General features: G+C 44.2%; 1 protein-coding gene across 6 annotated transcripts in view; it reads right to left on the minus strand.

Moving 5' to 3' along the window:
* Positions 1 to 22,619, minus strand: part of LOC306917491 (sodium-driven chloride bicarbonate exchanger-like) — an 89,311-nt gene that overhangs the window by 59,762 nt on the left and 6,930 nt on the right. For 3 of the 6 annotated variants that reach the window (XM_079495748.1, XM_079495747.1, XM_079495745.1), the window contains exon 1: positions 2,300 to 2,428. The exons of the other annotated variants lie outside the window; for them this stretch is intronic. In XM_079495748.1, the coding sequence (XP_079351874.1) occupies positions 2,300 to 2,386 (87 nt within the window). In that variant the 5' untranslated portion in view covers positions 2,387 to 2,428. Of the gene's footprint in view, positions 1 to 2,299; positions 2,429 to 22,619 lie in introns of those variants that run through there. 6 annotated transcript variants of the gene reach the window in all.

Here is a 22,619-nt window from a genome sequence, read left to right on the forward strand (position 1 = left end):
GCTATATAATATTACCCTTATCAAATTATGACGGGCCCAATTTCCATTCGTCTGAGATTTCAATTGACTTCCAAATATATTTTGAGCTGAGGATATTCAGATACAATACTGTGCATTTTAGCCATTTTGAACCAATATAACTGAAGGCTGTTATTATCATAACACGCTGCCATCAGTAGACCTATACACAATCATAATTTTGTTTAGCACTTTGTTCGTTATAAGCTAACAAGCCAAATGGGCATTACATTTATAACTAACATGTTAGATTAATGTTAGATTAATAATGTTAGATTAATAATCGTTATAATTTTTTCCAGAAATCCAAACAATGTAGTTGCCACTCACCTTTGAATTACTTTCCAAAACTGAAACTAAATAAGAATAGTTACAATATAGTAATAATAATAATATTAATAATACTCAGTTTCATCGACTTCAAAGGCATTTGACTCGATCTACAGAGGCACAATGGTGAAGATCCTTAAGGCCCACTCCGGGCGACCATATGCAGGAACAAGGGCCAAGCTGGTGACCCCAGATGACAACAGCGAGGAGTTTGACATCCTGGGTTAATGCAAGGGAACAAACAACCTAGCCCCCTTCCTCTTCATCATAGTCCTGTATTATGCACCCAGGAAGGCCATCAGTGGACGAGAGCAGGATCTTGGCTTTACTCTAACGCCAAGGAGGTCGAGACGACATACCAAAGTAGTCCTGACAGACTGTTGTTGTCCGCACAGACTAGACTATGCGGACAACATCAGCCTGCTCTCCGACAACGTGGAACAAGCACACCTTTTTTCCAACAGTACTCCTACAGATGTTGTCCGAAAAACATGCAAATTACACCAAAAACAGCCGATCTACGAGGTCATGCTGCAAAACTGTATGCACCAAAAACAGCCGATCTACAAGATCACGCTGCTACACGCGGTTATCACCTATAACATCTCACCGGAACATCCACCTCTGACAACAGGAGGCACTGTGCTGAAGGAAGTCAAGGACTTCAAGTTTCTGGGCTCATGGGTAAACTGAACGGAGCAAGATCTGAAAGTGAGGGAGGCACTTGCATGGAGGTCCTTGAACGGCATGGCCAGTGTATGGATCTCCCTCCAACCTCCCCTGTGAAATCAAACTCGGCTTCTTCTATGCAACGGTGGAGTCTGTTCCTCTATATGGCAGTGAATGCTGGACCCTGAAGCCAACCCTGCAGAAGTCTCTAGACGGGTGCTACACCAGAATGTTGCATGCAGTACTTAACTTCAACATGTTACCAACAAGATTCTGTAGCCAGTCACGTTACCAGTCGACTAAAGAGCCATGGCCCAATGGGCGAGTAGTAACGCAGCACCGTATAGCCTACAGTTGTCCGCCCCACATGGAAGCGCGTCCACGTGCGCCAGCCAGGAGCTAGGCTCGACTGACTGGGGGACCTCCACCCCAGGGAGACTGACAGAGCTGCCGACTACTAGGTTAAGGTCTGTGCCACCTGCGGGAACATACTTGTAGAGGTTACCCATACACACCGCTGCACCAATGTAGCCACGGCCGGGGCGGGAGACGAACCCGGGTTCCCCATTCCACAGGCACATGCGTTACCAGTCATGGACGAATGAGCCATGGCCCAATGGGCAGCTTGAATTCTTGTAGGACTCTGACTAATACATTTGTAATATAGTTCGTCAACCAACAATTGGTATGCTGAAAAAAACATTGCACAAATTCCTATGAGCTGGGGGCTCTAAATGTATCTAATCAAACTGCAACCCATTTTGTATTAACCACTCTGTCCCAAAATAAATCACTTAAAATCATTCAAATGTATGCCATTTTATAATAAAGTGGTGGCTATTTTGGATTGATGCCAATTAAATGATGTGTGGTGAAATAAATCCTGTTACAATTACCTTTTGGCCAGGAATTTATTCTAATATTGGCAATCTTTCTTATAATAGTCTCAATTGGTGGACATCTTGGATTGATGCCAATTAAACATATTTCTGCAACTAGGATTTCTTAGGATTTTTAGTATGGTGTTCTGGAGACTTCATAGAAATGGTCTGTGCAGACAAAAAATCTGTTACAATTACCTGATGGTCAAAAATGTGTTCCAAGATTGACCAAATAAACCCAATTGGCGGCCATTTTGGATTAATGCAATTAAACATATTTCCCCAACTGGGATTTCTTGGGACTTTTAGTATGTTGTTCTGGAGACCTCATAGAAATGGTCTGTGAAGAAAAATCTTTTGTTACAATTACTTTCTCGTGAAATGCTATTTTGCCTGGACTATAAGGCAAAAACGTCACATAGGAGCAGGCAGTAACAAAGTCCAAAAACAAGCAAAAGGTCAAACCTCTCAGGAACACTAGGAATCATCAAAATACTCAAAAGCAGGAGTCCTGATAACACACCACTAACATTGGTTATTGCGAACGCAGTGAGCATTTACTATGAGACCCAGCAGATCACGTCTGTGTGTGTGTGTGTCTGTCTGTGTGTGTGTCACGCTGTAACACCACCCGCCCACCACCAGAGGGCGCAGCTGTATCGGAAAAACGCACACACACAAAAAACTTAACTTAAAAAAAAAAAAAAAATTAAAAAGGAAAAGCTTTAAGGAAAAACTTAAAAAAAACTTAACTTAAAAAAAAAAACTTAAAAAAAAAAAAAAACTTAAAAAGGAAAAGCTTTAAGGAAAAACTTAAAAAAAACTTAACTTAAAAAAAAAAAAAAAACTTAAAAAGGAAAAGCTTTAAGGAAAAACTTAAAACAAACTTAACTTAAAAAAAAACTTAACTTAAGAAAAATCTTAAACACAAAAAAAAGAGAACTTAAAAAAACCTTAAAAAATTACGTAATTTATTCTAATTGTTGTTTTTGCAATTCACGAGCTGCGTTCGCTTCCCGCGTTCGCGCGTCTTACTTGTATAGTCTAGCAAGGAATGAGCAGAAAGAGTCCAGTTTTGTGGGTAGTGGCTTGATTGGGGAAGTTGCCACAGGTGAGGAATGAGAAAGGAACTGTTGGGCTGATGAGGCAGTTGGAGGCAGGTGTGTAAATGGGACTGTACTAGTGTGATGGAATTGAATGTGGGAGTGGCCAGCATGGAGACACGGTCTGTGGATTGACAGACCGTGGAACAGACGTCACGTCACTCAATGTTATTTAATAGTATTTGTAGTAGATAACAGTTAGGTAGAAAAAAGAGAATCCCGCACACTGTCTTCACTTAGGTTGACCAACCTAAGTGAAGACAGTGTACGGGATTCTCTTTTTTCTACCTATCAGTTCCTGTTATCCGACGCACCTGTCCTTTGTAGGTGTGCAGAAGGACTTTTCCGTATAGTAGATAACAGTAGCACAATTTGAAAATTGCACCCTATGGCCAGAAAAATAATGAGTCTGTGTGTTTGACTAGGGTTTGACTGGATAGCTAAATTTCATAATGCTTTGGTGCACTTCCCCTCCTTGGGGCAACTCGGAAGCTGCGCGGCGGTAATGATAATGATAATTAAAACAATGTAACGTAACGTCACGTAACATTTGGTGTAGAGGTACGTTTTTAATTAAGATTTAAATAGTCACGGAGGGTGCTAGCCTAACACCGGGGCTCCACCGGGCGCGTCAGCGTCGCGTCTCCGTCACCGTCAGGGAATGTTCCCTTTTTAATCAATGAAGGGTGGCTCCACTGCCCGCGTTGCATGACATTAACGCGTGCATTCAAATTGAACCGGTGCGTTTTTTGACGCACGCGACGGAGACGCAACGCGTCCGGTGGAGCCCTGGCGTTAGCTGTGTCGGCAGTGCATTCCACAACCTAGGTGCCCGGGCGGAAAATGCCCACCACATGTTACTAAATTAGTACTAGGGACATCAAGGAGGGCCTTATCTGACGATCTAAGGGTGCGTTCTGACTTTTAGTCCAGGAAGGAAGTGAGACCACATTTTCATGACAAATTTCCATCATGAAGATGGCGTCATGATTAAAATATCTAAAAACACATAATACACTCATAAAACCCCCAGGAAAGTGTTTCTTGTGTCCTAAACATCATTAAAACAAGATCTGGTTGCAAAAGGAGTGAAGCAGCACTTTAATCGTTAGCACCTACTATTTACAAACTGGTGAAACTGTCCCTCTATGTTTACTTATGAAACAAACAAAAAAACAGTGGCACCCCAATGTTTTGGTAACTCTAAACTAAAGTGGGTGAGTGAAGTGAGAGTAGTATAGAGATGGTCATGTGATGTGACCGTTGCCACCAGCAGTTATGTCAAACATGGCTTGCGGTGGCCAGCAGTATCCACTGATCCTGAAGAGATTAAACTAGCATGTTGGTGGTCACTCACACGCACACACACACACACACACACACACACACACACACACACACACACACACACACACACACACACACACACACACACACACACACACACACACACACACACACACACACACACACACACACACACACACACACACACACACACACACACACACACACACACACACACAGCCATGTGAGAGCATCCAAGGAGTGCATCAGGGTCAATTGGTGGACAGATGCGGTGGACAGACGAGGACACGAGTGTGTGCATCCAGCTCTTTATCTCTGTCTCTCTCGCGTGCGCACACACACGCACGCACACGCACACGCACACGCACACGCACACGCACACACACACACACACACACACACACACACACACACACACACGCTTGTCCTGGCCCAGATGACGAGTCATTATGAAGTGCCAGTTGACAGACTTCAGGCGCCAGATTTCCGATGGCAGATGGTTAATGCTAAGTCTGAATTTTCTACGTCTTCATGCTGTGAATAATGTCCGTGCTTCTGCATTTCAATTCACACTGACCCTGATCCAGCCCTGATCCATCCTCCACACATCCACACTGACCCACTGGGGAGGCCAGTCTTACATAATGGCAGTGGTGTGGAAAAAAGTATACTCAAATGTTTTTACTGAAGTATCAATACTGCAATGCAGAAATGCTCTGTAAAGGCTCATTCACCGAAAAGGTGGTGGGGTGACCACCGCTCCGGTGGTGAGCTGACCAGAGCTGAAATAACATTGAGCGGTGGTGAGTAAAAACAGAGAGAAGGGCTGGGGCGGTGGCGGTGGTTTGCTCTTCACCGCGGCTCATGACGTCATGTTGTAGTTCGGTGGTCACCTCACCACCGAAAATCCAGACAATGTGCTTGAGTGAAATTGGCATCCAAATGTACTTAATGTACCAAAAGTAAAAGTACTCATTACGCAGAATGTCCCATATTTAAAGTTTTCAAATATATACGAATCTTTTGAAAATCGCAGATATACAGGCTTACAGTGCGTCGTGACTCGCGATGCGTCGCATTGTGAGCCTGTAGATCTGCGATTTTCAAGTGGCCGAAATGTATGGGCTGAAGTGGTTAATGTATGTTAGTACAATATTTTGATGTAGTGGAGTAGAGTTCAAAGTATTGGAAATTGGAATTACTCAAGTAAAGTACTAATACCTCAAAATCGTGCAATACTTAGTTACTTTTACACCACTGCATAATGGGCACTGAGTTATCACGGACATAAGAAGCATCTCATGATTTCAAATTTACCGTACTGAAGATACACACACACACACAGACAGACAGACAGACAGACAGACAGACAGACAGACAGACAGACAGACAGACAGACAGACAGACAGACAGACAGACAGACAGACAGACAGACAGACAGACAGGTCCAACATTCGTTTAATTACCATCTGCACTGTTAATTTAACTAAATGTTTACACTGTAAGTTAGCTGTGTGCAGTACATATGGGTCCATATGAATCAGATGCCGTGCGCTGTCAGAAAATATCAGTCAATGTTTGTGTTGTCGTCAATGCATACGTGTTAGTTTTTCCTGCTGCATTTACTGAACTAGTGCCCTGTTCGAGGCGTGGGCATTCAGAGCACATGCCCCAGGGATGATTGGTTGGCTCCTGCATGGTCTGTAGAGACCAGCATCCTCTCTAAACAGGGTTTAATCAATCAATCTTTAATGAGAGAATTCAATGTTGATGTTAGAGTTTTGTTATTGGCACAATTACCATGGACGCTATACATGTAATCAGGCTGCCATGCTATTGAAGAGGCAGCCACTGATTCCCGTCTTTCTATTCTCTGTTGTCCAACAGCGGAGCCACGTACGGCACTCGGCCAGATAAGCACAGATTTACTCCCCCGGCGAGCAAAGGAATTGAAGAGACTGAGAGACTAAGAAAGGGCTTGAGTGGCCGAGCGAGTGATGCACGTTGTGAGCGCTCGGCTCGCTGACATTCTCAATGTTTCTTTCATGAACTCATGAATACACACCGGGCTTATAAGGCGCAGCACAGAAGAATAGTCTTCAGTTGCAGGATGGCAAACATTATCGCTCTGGAAGGAGTGCTTCTGCTTAAGCCTGATTAAGTCTGGTTAATACAAGTTTAAATCAGGCATCATGGTCACATGGGTCACTGCCCAGCATGGCAAATACTGTATACCTGTGGTTCTACAAAACACTTAAGTGAAAGTACAAAGGTATTGGCATCAAAATGTACTTAATGTACCAAAAGTAAAAGTACTCATTATGCAGAATGTCCCATTTCAAGTTATCAAATGTATAAAGATCTTTTGATAATATCAGATCTACAACATCACTGATTTTGAGCTTGTAGATCGGCTATTTTCAAATGGTCAAAAGGTATATACTGTAGGACTGTGATTATTGTATGTTTTGTAATACTGTTCGAAATCTAAAAAGTAACTAAAGTTTTCACGTAAATGTAGTGGAGTAAAAGTAAAAACAAATTGTAAATATGCACACGCACACACACACACACACACACACACACACACACACACACACACACACACACATACACATACACATACACACACACACACACACACACACACACACACACACAGTGAATAACGAGGGGATATCAATTGTAGAATTGTGTAAAGCCAGCTTGGCTGCTAGCCCCATTTCTGACCCACCCCTTCACTGTTGCTCCGGGATTCTGTCACATACTGTACTATAATTGCCATCCTGAATTGTGGGGCTCCATACAAAACAGTGACATTTTGAACTCTTTTCCAAACGTTGTATCAAAGATGTCAAGACTGTGTTGTTCCTACAGAGATGATTGGTGTGGTGAGATTTAAATCCGCTATGAAACGTTTACATCATTCCTGGTCTTCTGCTGATCGGGAACGAGCATCCCTTTAAAATTCAGCACAGGCTGATGAAAACCCTACATTTTCACCACCCTGTCTTTACAGTAAGTGAAATTTTGAGGCATTTGTACTTTACTTGAGTATTTCCAATTTCCAATACTTGTACAGTTTTACTTCTACTCCACTACATATCTCAGAGCCAATAGTTTTACTATTATTACAACACATACTGTACATTAACCACTAAGTTCAGCACTATATACATTTCGGCCATTTGAAAATAGCTGATCTACAAGCTCACGATGCAACGCATTGTGAGCTTGTAGATCTGCTATGTTCAAAAAGATTTTTATACATTTGAAAACTCGAAATGGGACATTTTGCATAATGAGTACACTGGTCCTTCAAGCACTCTTGTAATATACTTTTGTACTTTTACTCAAGTACATTTTGAATTCCAGACTTTTACTTGTATAACGGAGACCACTGCAAATTAGCGCCAGGGACATTCAGAGAGGGGTAGAGAGGCAGGATTTCGAAACAAAATTAGTTCAACGCAAAATGCTGCGTTCAGGTTCAGGAGACTTCAGGGGGAAAAAAAGCAATTCTCCTGAACACTGCCCCTCGGTATGGCATGGAAAGGGGTGGCATTTGCATTTCTTTCACCATAGTAAATGCTGCATTCGTGGTATGGAAAGGACAGTTGTTTTACAGACGGGTAAAAGGGCAGGGCTGAAGCCCCCTTTGATGTCTATGTGTGCACGTGCCTGGGTGAGGGTATGGCATGGAAAGGGGTGGCATTTGCATTTCTTTCACCATAGTAAATGCTGCATTCGTGGTATGGAAAGGACAGTTGTTTTACAGACGGGTAAAAGGGCAGGGCTGAAGCCCCCTTTGATGTCTATGTGTGCACGTGCCTGGGTGAGGGTATGGCATGGAAAGGGGTGGCATTTGCATTTCTTTCACCATAGTAAATGCTGCATTCGTGGTATGGAAAGGACAGTTGTTTTACAGACGGGTAAAAGGGCAGGGCTGAAGCCCTCTTTGATGTCTATGTGTGCACGTGTCTGGGTGAGGGAAGGGCCGTTAGATCGCAGCCTCTCCTTGGTCATAAAGCAACAGCTGTTGACCAACAGGATGAGCAACATCTACAATTACCCCCTCAATATAATTGAACCCACGTCAGCTGTTTTCTATCAACAGGTCCCACCGGAGGGCTCATTGTTTGAGAACAGAGCTGCCTATGATGATTTGAACTCGGGTCTCCCGTCCCGTGCGGGAAGGGACACTAAATAAAGCCAAACATCTTAACCACTAGCCAAAAGGGGATGAATTCCCCCTTTGGGCAAGGGAGATATTTAGGCTTTTCAGGCAGATGCTTGAAAGTTTACATTGAATGAATATATTCATTAAATGTATGCGAGTATGTGTGATTCTAACCACACGCTTGTCGCTATACTGTCATTACAAATTTCCCTCACATTTATTTAACAATTACAGTTGATTAGGTTCCTGTTTTAATTTCCGCTTCTATTCAAATATTGTTTGTTTCTGTATTTTCTTATTGAACCGGTTCAGACCGAGGTGACGCAGCACTTCCAGGGTCAAGCTATCGGCCTGCTCTGAATGGTCATGCACTAAAAAAAAAGTCCACCTGGCTCCATACCGCCACATGTTCTGAATAGCCACAATCTCCACCCCCACCCCCCCCCCCCCCCCCCACACACACACACACACCCCCCCATACAATGCTGCATCCAGAAATACAGACCATGCAGAAGCCAACGAATCATCCCTGGGGCATGTGCTCTGAACGCCCACGCCTCGAAAGGGCACCGCACTAGTTCACTAAATGCAGCAGGAAAAACTAACACGTAACAACAACACACACACAACATGCATTACAAACGGTTACAAACATTGACTGATATTTCCTGACAGCACACGGCATAAGGACCCATGTACTGCACACACAGCTAACCTGCAGTGTAAACATTTAGTTCAATTAACAATGCAGAAGGACTGAAGCTTTCTCTTAAATAGTGTATAAGCATACAACCATGCCCAGGCGGTGGCGTAACCGTCTGGGCACCCGACTGGTAATCCAGTCGCAGTGTGCCGCGGGTTCGACTCCCGACCCCGACACGGCCTTTACTGCATGTCTTCCCCCATCTCTCTTCCGTTTCCTGTCAGCCTACTGTCTGTCCCTTCAAAAACCAATAAAAGGCGTAAGCCGCAAAAAAATATCTTAAAAAAAAAAAAAAAGCATACAACCATGTATAGACCTTGCATTTAATTTAATTAATTTAGTAGCCACAGGAGCATGACTGTGGGGCTACTTATTTCTTATTCAATCAAATGTCAGGTTGACATGCTCGCGCGCGTCCTTCAAAAGCCTACACGGGTTGTGCAAGGACGTGTTGTGATTGGCCATAGCGGACGCGCTGTGATTGGCCAGTAGCCACTTTGAGTGGCAGTCGGTGCAAACGCTCTCACCAGAACATTATTTACTATTCTCTGCCTATCGGGTCGCAACTCGAACGGCCATGACTCGGCTAAACGAACTTCGCAACGGTGGTGTCTCACGTGGCTCAAGTTCGCTTGAGACGGCGGGCCTCCGTCACGGTCTCTAGTCCGTAGAGTAATATATTTAAGGTCTAGTCCGCAGTTGTTGTAGGTGAGCGGCACTTCCACAGTTCCACGTTGGCCACAGAAGCGGGGTGTGGTTATAAGCGCAACCCGGTAACCAGGTAATTAAACTAATATTCTGTCTGTCTGTCTGTCTGTCTGTCTGTCTGTCTGTCTGTCTGTCTGTCTGTGCATTATAATGTACACAGAAAAATATAACCAATTTGGTCCGGTAAGAGATCATTTAACACTGAGGATTCTTTTTTTTACTGTGTATCATAAAGACATTATGACTGAGAGTACAGTCGCAAAACAATATCATATCATGGTACAATTCACTGTATAGCACAGTGCTACACAATGTGTACATATAACCCAGGATTCCTTTAGTACATTGTGTATTTTGTTTTGTCTTACATGCACTTAGGAAGTGCTTGCGTGCGATGCCTCACAAACACAACTCACAAGTTGTTAAGAGCATAAAGCTATTCTCTGTATGCCTTAGTGTCTGTCTCATTATTCTATGCCCTTTCCTGCCTCCTCCTGGGCTAAAAACAAATCATAAAATCACTCCGAGGTAAGATTACGCACGTCCGGCAAACTAATCCGAACACAAATACAGCGAGACGGAGAGACAGAACAGCATAGCCGCACTATGGATGATTGAACACAGCTCATTTCCAGTGGTGGAAAAAGTACTCAATTGTTTTACTTAAGTAAAAGTATCAATACTGCAATGTAGAACCACTCCGTTACAAGTAAAAGTCTGGAATTCAAAATGTACTTGAGTAAAAGTACAAACGTACTGGTATCAAAATGTACTTAAAGTACAGAAAGTAAAAGTACTCATTATGCAGAAAGTCCCATTTCACAAGTTTTCAAATGTATACAAATCCTTTGAAAATATATACAAGCTTGCAAAGCGTTGTGATGCGACACATTGTGAGCTTGTAGATCAACTATTCCAAACAAATGTGTTTTGTAATAATAATCAAAATTACAAAGTAACTAATAACTAAAGTTTTCAAATAATTGTAGTGGAGTAAAAGTACAATACAATACAATCTGAAATGTAGTGGAGTAGAGTACTGAAAGTACTGAAAATCCCTTCCCCGCCATGTCATCCAGTGTCCCCACCATGTCACCAAATGAGGGACGAGCTTCCGTCGGCAGGTTCCCAGCCTCTATTTATAGACGGCGGGTTCCTGTGGCTCACCTCAGGCACCTGACCCGACTCCAGCACACCCAGGAAGAGAGCATGCATGCATGGTGGCACTGCTCCTGTTCCTCATCAACCATCACATTCTGATCAGTGGAGCCTGCCACAGCCCGGCGGCTTTTAGATTAATCTGCCATTCTGCTGTTTGGCGGAGCGGGGCGGGGCGGGGGGGATAAAACCTTGCCGCTGAACGGTGGGATCAGTGATGGGGGGGGGGGGGGGGGGGGGGGGGGGGGTTGGGGACGACGACAATTAAATCATGTCTCGGCTGTCAGTTGTGCCGCGTTCACCGGTGGCGATAGCTTCGGGGGGGGGGGGGGGGGGGGGGGGTAGAGAGAGAGAGAGAGGGGGGGAGGGAGTCAGTGGCTTAGACCATGTGACCCAGGACTCCTGGGGGGTAGAGAGGAGAGGGGGAGGGGGAGAGGTCGCCACCCGCGAACACGTGCAGCCGTCAAGCGCACCGCATACGCAAAGACGAGATGAGCCTACATTATCTAGGCGTGCACGTTTTTGTCACCTATGAGGTATTTTTTCTTCCCCCAATGAATTTCATTGGGGGAAGTGTGGCCGTGTGGACGTTTCGCTCTTTATTTTCACTTACAAGAATAATTAAAAACGATACACAAAGTCAATAAAAATGCGAAGAAGAATGCCAAAAAACCCTCCAGGGGCTTGAGAAGTGGCATTCTCCAGGACTATTTGTACATTCATAGGATAAAAACTATACATCAACACTGAATATGCAGTTCTATTACAAATACAACTGGACAATATAACAAGAAAAGAAAACAGCAGAACATATCACAATAGTAAAAGTCGAAGTCACAAAACAGTAAACCTCTCGGGAAAATATTGAATGGACCCAGGTTAATTTGGCAGACCGTATGGGGTGTATTTGGTGGTTAAGATAAGTGATTTTGGAATCTATTGTCTACTACGCACTGCATGCGAAACAAGACAGCAAAAACAGTGCAGATGCATGCCCCCATTGCCCCGGCAGACAGCCCATGCACACGAGAGCATGTTGCTCACGGTTCACATAATACCGTTCTTCCCTGCAGGTACAAGTACAGAGCAAACAGGGGAGAGAGAGGAGAGGAGGTTTCAGTCCTGGACATGAGAGTAACATGTCATTGTTGCGATCTTCTGTTAGTCCGACCGATTAATAATAATAATAATAATAATGGACGGTAAAACATTGGGAGGTGAAGCGGCGAACAGTCGACTCCAGCGTCCTCACTGCCCACATTCACACACCAATGGTGGTAAGCTCACACCGACCAACTCATTGGAGGCAATGTAGAGTTCAGTGTCTTGCCCAAGGACACTTCGACATGTGGACAGGAGGAGCCGGGATTCGAGCCGCCGACCCAGGGATCATTGGACAACCTTCTCTACCTCCTGAGCCACAGCCGCCAACTTTCCCAAAACATAACCTCAGTCTTAACCGGCCAGGTATGTTGCTAACCCTAACCTCAGTCTTAACTGACCACGCCTCAGTCTTAACTGGCCATGTAGGTCGTTACCCTCACCTCAGTCTTAAAGGGGAATACCACTAATTTTCAACATGAACTATGTACCCTAGAGTTATTGTATGGAAATAATAAAAAAGTCCCCCCTTCAATTTAGCCTAGAACTGGTGGTCTAGATTGACTTTGGGCCATGGGATCAGTGACATCACGAAGATGTACCAAAGAGTACTTGTACTTCTAAATTGCAGTATACTTTTACTTAAGTAAAACAACTGAGTACTTTTTCCACCACTGAGGATGAGCGCCACTGACCCTTGATGAAGAGGATTGACACGACAAGCTGCAATCTGCCTTCAGTTCAATCGGATCAAAGCAACTGCTGATACAGAGCCGTAGTGTTGATTCTGTCGACCAAAATTATGACGAAAAACCCTTTTTCACTGGGGAAAACAAAATAAAAACAAAATAAAAACTAAGCTACAATGACTAAAACTAAGACTAAATATACTGCTGACACATTGTGAGCTTATACATTGACTATGTTCAGTGGTGGAAAAAGTAATCAAATGTTTTACTTAAGTAAGTAAAAAAAGTAAGTTAAGAAGTACCAATACTGGGGAATTCAAATTTTACTTGAGTGAAAGTACAAAAGTATCGGCATCTAAATGTACTTAAAGTAAAGTAGGCCTACTCATTATGCGGAATGTCCCATTTCAAGTTTTCAAATGTATATGTATATCTAATGTTTTGTTTTGTAATAATAATTAAAATCTGGCCTGGGCCATGGCTCAGTGGTCCAGGCACCTTGGCTGGTAATCCAGTCCAGCAGTGTGCCGCGGGTTCGACTCCCGATCCCGACGGCCTTTACTGCATGTCACCCCCCCATCTCTCTCCCCATTTCCTATCAGCCTACTGTCTGTCCCTCCATTAAAAATATAAAATAAAGGCGAAAGCCACAAAAAAACATTTAAAAAAAATAATCAAAATCTACAAATTAACTAAAGCTGTCCCAATAAATGTAGTGGAGTAAAAGTACAATATTTGAATCTGAGACGTAGTGGAGTAGAAGTAAAAGTATTGGATATTGAAAATACAAATACCTCGAAACTGTACTTAAGTACAGTACTGTAACTACTTAAGTAAATGTACTTACAGTATTTCCACCACTGCCTATTAAGAGCTTCCTCATCAATATATCATTATCTAACAGCGTGATGGTTCATACTGAAAAAAACCCCACACAAAATATTAGATCTTATTTTTACCTCAATGATGGTGCTTTCATTGGGCAAGAGTTGGATGTACATGCTTTGCACAACTATGAGCACACACTGTGACCCTTAGTGATTTATTAAAGAGCAACATGGGGCCTTGAACTTAAAGCACTATTGGATTTGAGTCTGGGAGAAATCTACTTATATGTTCAACAGCTATGATTTAGCACAGCTGATTTATTTTAGGATATCATGGAAGCTAGCAGGAAGTTGGTCTCTGGAAACTGGTAATGTTAATGATTTTTTGTTAAATAATCTATACATTGGACACCATTTCCCCCCCAAAATATGCAAAGCCCGACTCTTTTACCATCAAGGACATCCGCGAGGACAGTTTTTTATTATTATTTGTTATTTCAATTAGCAAATTTTCTAAAATTGTAAGAAATAACAGATCTACAAGCTCACAACGTGTCACACTGCAACACGCTGTGAGCTTGTACATCGGCTATTTGCGGCTATATGTGTGCCTTGAGATTTTGACTAGCCCAATGCTGTGCTCTCTTGGACACAAAAATTATTCAAACCACTGCTCTACGAGTAATTCAACACTAAACTGGCTTCAGTAATCCTTCATTTTGTCCCACAGAGAGCACAACAAATCCCACAAGAAACATGATGCACTGAAAGAGTGAAAATCTCTCACAGAGATTAGCCACTGAACAACAGGTGTCCTTGAATCTACAACCTACGATCTGGAATTGCTTATTATTTTGGGATTTTGGACTTTTCTTTTTCACGGTAGGTTGACGTGTCCTTATTGAGTCGGTGAGTATGTGCAGCAATGGCCACACATCCCCTCTTGATGCTGGGATCCCTGGTTGATCCGCAGGCTCTGAGTCCATTGTCTGGGCCCACTCTTTCTAACGAGTTCCACGTTCTCTGACGTCATTCAGCTGGGTCTAGGGGTGTGTGTGTGTGAAGGGGGGGGGGGACTGATAGATTAGATATTTAATATAACAATTTTACAATTTATAATACTGTATGTGTGTGTGTGTGTGTGTGTGTGTGTGTGTGTGTGTGTGTGTGTGTCAAACACACACACACACACACATCCATATGAATCCTAAAGGATTCATATGGATTCATACTCTTTGTTCAGCCAGTAGAATAAGAATGTATTGTTCAAAGAAGCCGTGGGGTAGAAATGTAGTCTCTCATGTGGGAGACCCGGGTTGAATCCCGGGGCTATAGCGACATACAGTAGGAGTTTGGTTGAATCCCGGGGCTATAGCGACATACAGTAGGAGTTTGGTTGAATCCCGGGGCTATAGCGACATACAGTAGGAGTTTGGTTGAATCCCGGGGCTATAGCGACATACAGTAGGAGTTTGGTTGAATCCCGGGGCTATAGCGACATACAGTAGGAGTTTTGTTGAATCGCGGGTATATAGAGACATACAGTAGAAGCTGGTTTGAATCCTGGGTTTATAGCGACATTGCAGGTTGCAGATTGCAGCTCTAAATGCATCTGTCCTACAGTAGATGTTCTAATCACATGTGGCGGCCACCAGTAAGATGAGAGTGAACCAGCAGCAGTGAGGATGTGGGGAGAGAGAGAGAGAGAGAGAGAGAGAGAGAGAGAGAATGGAGTAATCCATCCTGATGGGCCCATCTCTCCCACACACACACACACACACACACGCATGCACGCACGCACGCACACACACGCACGCGCACACCATAACAATGGCCTACTACTGCATGACCAACAAAGGAAGGTTTTTATATTTAATATTCCACACAGGCAACAAACAGCTGCTACACTGCTAAAAAAAATCACCTGCCTTTCATTTGTCTATTTTTATCAAGAAATTAGAATAGGTTGTCCAAAGGATGGATGAGTTGAAAATGGCTAGTGAAATATGAGCCATCCAAAGGATAAATGAACCAGCATTTGTCTGTCTCAAGGTCCTTGCAGACTGGACACGCTTTAAAAAAATAAAAAATGCAGCTAAAAATCCGAAAAACAAAACAGTGCAGACGCCTTAACCCATTTTGGGCGGGAACCCCTTTTGGTGTTAAACATTATGTTATAATTTAGCTATTGAAAAATAGCAGATCTACAAGCTCATAGCGGTGGCGCGCTTACGAGCTTGTAGGTCTGCTATTTTTGAAAAATCGTGAAAATATATATTATTTTAATTTTGAGGTCAGGCCTAAATGGGTTAAGTTCATATAGATAGATACAGTATACCAATATCAAATACAGAATTGAATGAAGCACCGACGCCGTTCTTTTATCACACAGTTTCTAGCGTATCCTTTCTTGACCTGAAAAGTACGACTTTGAAAGCATCTGCTGTAGTATTTGGAAAGTAATCCTGCAGATTCCTGCTCACACGTTATCTGGTGTTGTGTGCCCTCGGCCTTCGGGACAGTGCGGTTCACTCTCAGATGATAGCTACAGACCAAAAATAAACACAGACGGCAATGAGAGTGACCTACGTCTAGGCCTACAGGGGCTTCTGGAAACCAATGCTCTTTCGCAGCTGGATCTTTAACTATGGGTCAACTGAAAACCTTTTAGGATGGCTTAAACAAATCCTATAATATCTCCGTTAAAGTACCGTAGATTATAAGCTCTGTTACTTACTAGTGATTTGACGTTTACAATTAAATACAAGGTATTTACAATTAACATGTTAAAGAAAAGTTGTTCTACAGTAGTTATTGCGATTAATTATGAACTAATAAATATTGTTGGTCTTGCTGAACTGGTAGAAGCCGTTTTGAAAAATGTAACTCTGAAGAGTGTGCACTCTTTGGAGAATGTATACGAATGAAGCCGCCTGGCAAAGATCAAAGTTAATGTTTGCTGGAAATATAACATGATGGGAACTATGCACAAAAACGAAGGTCATCAAGATATCGAGCAGAGAGATGACATGCAGCAAAGGTGTCCACTCTTAGGTCGGATTTGAGCTTGTAGATCTGCTATTTTCAAACGATTTGTATACATTTGAAATCTTGAAATGAGACATTCTGCATAATGATCGAGTACTTTTACTTTTAGTACTTTAAGTACATTTTGATGCCAATACTTTTGTACTTAATCAAGTCCATTTTGTATTCCGAACTTTCCCTTGTAACGGAGTAGTTCTATATTGCAGTATTGATCTAAGAAGTGAAACATTTGATTACTTTTTCCACCACTGGCCATAGTTAAAGATAATCGTGCGTGAGCAAGGCCTTGCCCAGCCGCGAGAGCAAGGTTTTTCCACCGCGCTTTTTTATCAACGAGGAGGACACTTTGACTTTGACGAAGGATTAAGTCTGTGAAAGTCAAAAAGTGAAAGCGAAAGTTTGTATTGTTTGTCCTCTCTCTCCCAGCCTGGCTTTCTCACACAGCCAGAGAGAGAAGAGGTGCGCCACGGGCAGGCGGCGATGGACAGAATAACAAAGTGAGGAGCTGCAACATTAGACGGGTATATTACCTACTTGTCGATGTTATGCTTCGTAGGGGGAGCATGCGTTAAAACAAACACACGGGCGATGTCGTCGCCCACGGGTTTTGTATTCCGCTTTCTCCGCCCGGGACAAATCACTGATCTCTTGATTCATGATGACCCAGGCCCACCTTTCTTCCCCCAGGATAGTTCCCATGGCTCTTTGTGACATGCGGGGAAAACAACCCAGTTCGTACATTCCTCGATGATCTCTCCCCTGATGGTATCTGTGACGCAGGTAGCCTCGGTACCCAGGCTTTTATTTTCATTAACATTCGGCTCGGCCTGGGGAAGCCAAGGGGCCAGTGAGGCTATTCAACGTTGAAGCTCTGGGCCCTAGTGGTAGGAAGAGGGACTACAGGCGGACCCGTGGATTCATGACCGGGAAACCCTGTGCAGCTGGGCTTTAACATTGAGCGCTCGGTTGCACTTCCGCATTTGACCACCAAAATTTGGTGGTCAAATGCGGAAGTAGACGTTCTGAGACGGTACTTCCGGCAGTCTTCCAGGTGCTTCAAAACGCCACTGAGCAACTTCCACTGACATGAATAGCTGGGGGGGCGGAGCTTCGCGCCAGTTCAGTCTCTATCCTTTTATATACTCTATGGGGGAAGCGCTTTGGAAAGTCTGGCATACAGAAAGCCCACTTCCTTGTATTTCGCAAGGAAGAGGCACATCGCTCCAAATTTGGGGACGACAGTGTTCTCCGCTGTTTTTTTGTTTTTATTTGTATTTATTGTCGTGCCGGCACCCGCCCCCTCTAGACCAGAAGGCTATGACGCAGGGAACTGTTGGTCTGATGCAAGGTTATTATAGTTAACTAAAATTGAAATTTAAACATTTCCATCCATCATCATGAAAAACGCGATAATGAAGTCATTGGCGTTCTATGAGTTAACTGAACTAAATACAAATTATAATAATTTGGTCTCATCTTGGTCTGATGAATTTGCACGGAGAATAAAATATTCAAAAAATGCCAGTCCGGCAAAATCCGTAAAGTAAATCTACCCGTTTGTTTTTAATCAGCCTGAGAGGAGTGAACTCACTACTGCTGTACTACTGCTACTACTGTAGCTGAAGCTCATACTGTACCTAGCTGTGGGGGGGTTGGGGGGGGGGGGGGGGGGGGGGGGTTGGGCCGGCTGGGATTAATGGGATGGCTGTATGAGCCCTGTATGCGATTGGCCGGCGGATTCAGCGGTCATGGCCCTGATCCCCGCAGATGGTCGTGGTTGCCGTGGCAATGGTAGCGAGATCAGCATCAGCAGCATTAGTGACATCAGCAGGGAGGAATATGACATCATGGTACTGTAGGTATACAGGACACACTACCATGGTAGGTATAGGTAGGTACTAGGTAGTGGTGGAAAGTAACTACCGTAAGCACATTTACTTAAGTACTGTAGCCTACTTAAGTACAATTTTGAGGTATTTGAACTTGACTTGAGTATTTCCAATACTTTTACGTCTACTTTAGTTACTAGTTACTTTATAGATTTTGATTATTATTACGAGACATACATTAACCACTTCAGCTACTGTATATATACATTTTGGCCATTTGAAAATAGCCCATCTACAAGCTCACAATGCGTCGCGATGCAATGCATTGTGAGCTTGTAGATCTTCTATTTTCAAAACTTTCAACATTTGATAACTTGAAATGACACATTTTGCATAATGAGTACTTTCTACTTTTTGTACTTTAAGTACATTTTGATACCAATACATTTGTACTTTTACTCAAGTAGATTTTGATTAACAGACTTTTAATTGTAACAAAGTAGTTCTACATTGCAGTAGTTTTACTTAAGTCACAAATGTGTCTATGTATAGAACCTCTCAGGAATAGAGGGTGACAGGGCTCTGGGATTCTGGAAAACCTGGATTTGAGACCGACTGACAACTAACAAAACTCCCGGTGGACGGACAAGGGTCCACTGGCGTTTTCTATCCCACATGCCGGTGCAAAGACCTGAGACGGATCTCCGTCAGTACAGCCTAATGTAGCACTTATAATAAAATACCACATTTGTTCCCGCAAATTTTGCCCTTGGCTCACTGCACAGGATTCTCAAAATGCTCACAGATGCACAGAATGATGCCGACCTTCCTTTTCTCCTTTGTCTCCGTCAACGATCAATGAGGTCAATACAGTGGGTAATAGCCCCTCTCTCTCTCTCTCTCTCTCTCTCCCTCCCTCCTCCATTCAGAATGAAGGTCCCATCTGTCAGCCTGCCTCCTCCTCAGGACCTCTCACATGCTGATCAGCGGGACGGCGCAGGAGGCAGGCATCCGCCCCACAGCCCATTAACAATGCATTAACCAACCGTGTGCGGATCCAGCAGTAGTAAGTGGCAGCAAAGACTCTGATTCCCACTAATGCCCATCACGCAGTAATGACATCCCTGCTAAACTTACAGTATAGTCAAAGACTAGAAGGTCAGCTGATTATCAGCCAGGGATGGTGTATGTCTACACAGCTGCGATACAAAAACATAACGTCATGGCATATACGGTACAACAGCACGTCCAAACTGTGGCTGTGCCGGAGGAGATCACAGCATTATTTTCTTGGCACTAAACCTGCTAACCGTCATAAGTGGGGCGAACGGTTCGAACATCACTGAAATGGCACATTAATTAACAACCCGTGAAGTTCAACAGCAGCTTGACATTGACAATCATCTCAAAACCTTAACTCTCTGAACTATGCCAATATCACAAAACTGCACAGCTTATTTACACTTTAAACATCAGCACACATTAGTTTGAATCCGGAGAACACAAGAATGCATAGCCATCTGACACCTTGAACAACAGTTAAACTTTACACTGACCGTATTGGCAAAATGTGTGGCACTTATTTCACACATTCAGACCCAATTCTCCGGAGAAGCATACCTGGCGGATAAATCCATTGTGGGGATCCACAGAGAGCATGGCTTCGCTCCTGCAGGAGGATGGAGCAGGGTAGACGCCCGCTGGCTCTCCTTGTTTGTACTCTGGTGGTGGGGGGAATGCAAAAGCAGGGTGGCTGTAGTCTCAGGGCCCGAGCCCCACGGAGGGCTGGGTGTGTGGGTGTGTGGATAAGGGCGAGTGAGAGGAGAAAGAGACAGGGAGAGAGGTAGAGAGATAGAGAGAGAGATAGAGAGAGTGAGAGAGAGACAGAGAGTGAGAGAGAGAGAGAGAGAGGAGTGAGAGTGTCAGCTGGTTCGTCAGACACTCGGCCCGGTCCAGTAGATCCCTCCCCCTCCTCACCTACACTTCCTCCATACTAGGAGCAGTAGCGAGCCCCCCACCCGTCCTGAACACAGCACACAACAGCAGCAAATAAAAACCCCGGCAGCAGTGCTCCTTTCTCTTCTCGTCCAGGGCTAGCATCTGATGCCTTTTGACAAGCGTCCGTCCGCCAATCCCCCCCAGAGATTAGCGCGTTCGCTGCTGACATCACCGCGATGGATGCCGTGCACTATAGTGCTGTGCCGTGTTGCATGAGCTGAGCTGCTGAAGCCCCCCCGCGGCCCCCTGTTATCTAAGAGGGGCTTGGCTTAAGTCACAGAGAGACAAACAACAACAACAACAAAAGCGGCAGCGGCGGTTTGTCCGGTGCATCACAACAACTACACCTGCCATAATGGTCAGAGAAGACGCAGCAAAGGTCTCGGAGCTGGGCGTTGCGTTCATCCGGCTTCATCCGCCTGCTTGCTTGCATGTGTGTGCACCTGCATGTGCACGTGCTTAGATGCCCTACCTGAGATACAGAGCTGCTCTGGTACGTATAGTGCCTTGTCAGCGAAAGTGTGCCGGCGGCTGCAAGATGCTCTGCAGGAAACAAATAGGACGTGAAGATAAAACTCGTGCTGCTATTATACTATAGCGGGCGGTAGTTGTGGCAAAGTGAAGGCTCCAGCTTTATATCTGATGCCCTTTCAACTTGTTATCGGCAAGGGAGGCTCTGCTTCCATTTCAGAGAGCAGAGGACTCTCTCTATCTCTCGCCCTCCCCTTCTCCATCTCTCATAGCATCACTATACCTTCACTCCCTCCACCGCACCAGCCCCCCCCCCCCCCCATCCTCCCTCCAGTGCCACTGCTAAAATTGAACAGGAGAAATGGAGCACAGCCGGTCTGAGCAGTAGGCTCCGCTCCGTGCTTCCTGCTCCACTCCCTGCCTGTCAGCTTCACACGTGCTCTAGATCACCAGGTCATGCGGAGATTTCAAACGGATCCGCCAAGTGTGCTGTGTGCATCGGCACAACAAGCCCGGGTCACTCTATCTACACCAGGGGTTCTCAACGTTTCTTGGCTGGGGACCCCCGGAAATGCTTTGGCCATGTCCCGCGGTGCGTTCTGTGCTACTGTAACTCTGTAAGTCGCGAGCGCCCTTTTAAAAACATAATCTTGACTATGCCCCCAGTGTGTCTACAGACTGGATGAGTACAGACTAGGCCACGCCCCCAGTGTGTCTACAGACTGCAAGATTGGAATCTGAATTTTTCAAAGTCTGGCTTCGAAGGCCTTAGGAAGATTTCACATTGGCTCTGTAAATATTCTGAAGAGGCTGCTGTCCAAGTCTCTCAGATCGAAAGGAGTCACACAACACAATCTGTCACAACAGCAGTGGTGGAAAAAGAGTATACTGTAGAAACACTCAAAATGTACCAAAAGTACCAAAAGTAATTATGCAGAATGTCTCGTTTTAAGTTTTCAAATGTAGAAGAATCTTTTGAAAATAGCAGGTCTACAATCTTACTAATATACAGTACATAATTAATAATGTATGTACATCGTCCGGAATACACCGGACTTAGCAGCCAGTGATGCTAATTTTCATCTGCAACGGATGGATGCGGTCTCCCTAAATATTGAGTATGGAGGAGGATACCTAGTGGTTGGCACGTAGTACTGCCTGAAGCTCATAATGTCTTCCCTGACCAAGCAGGGATTCCATCCTTCCGACACAGACGTTTGGTCTCCTTAGGACTCTCCTATGTGGGAGATGTGGGTTCAAATGGGACCTGATGGAGCTTATGGATTGCGGTTTTACAAATGAGATTCGATGTTCACTGTCGTCGTATCCGGAATACAATGACATTTTGTTCAGTGCACCACATCCACTTCAACATAGCAGCCTCACACAAATACCGCAGCATTATACATTAGGTTCATCATTGGTCATGTTGTCACAAGGCATATAAAGGGTCTGTAGTCAAAGATAAGATCATCCATAAGTACATACATACTGTATATCTAAGTAAAAGTAGGAAAACAAGAAAACCAACCACTGGATATTGCACTTGACCAAATACCAGTGTGACCATGGTGAGCGGCGCTTTGTGTGCGTTTGTC

Source organism: Electrona antarctica (genome assembly GCF_951216825.1).
Source record: "Electrona antarctica genome assembly, chromosome: 24".
Taxonomy (NCBI): Eukaryota; Metazoa; Chordata; class Actinopteri; order Myctophiformes; family Myctophidae; genus Electrona; species Electrona antarctica.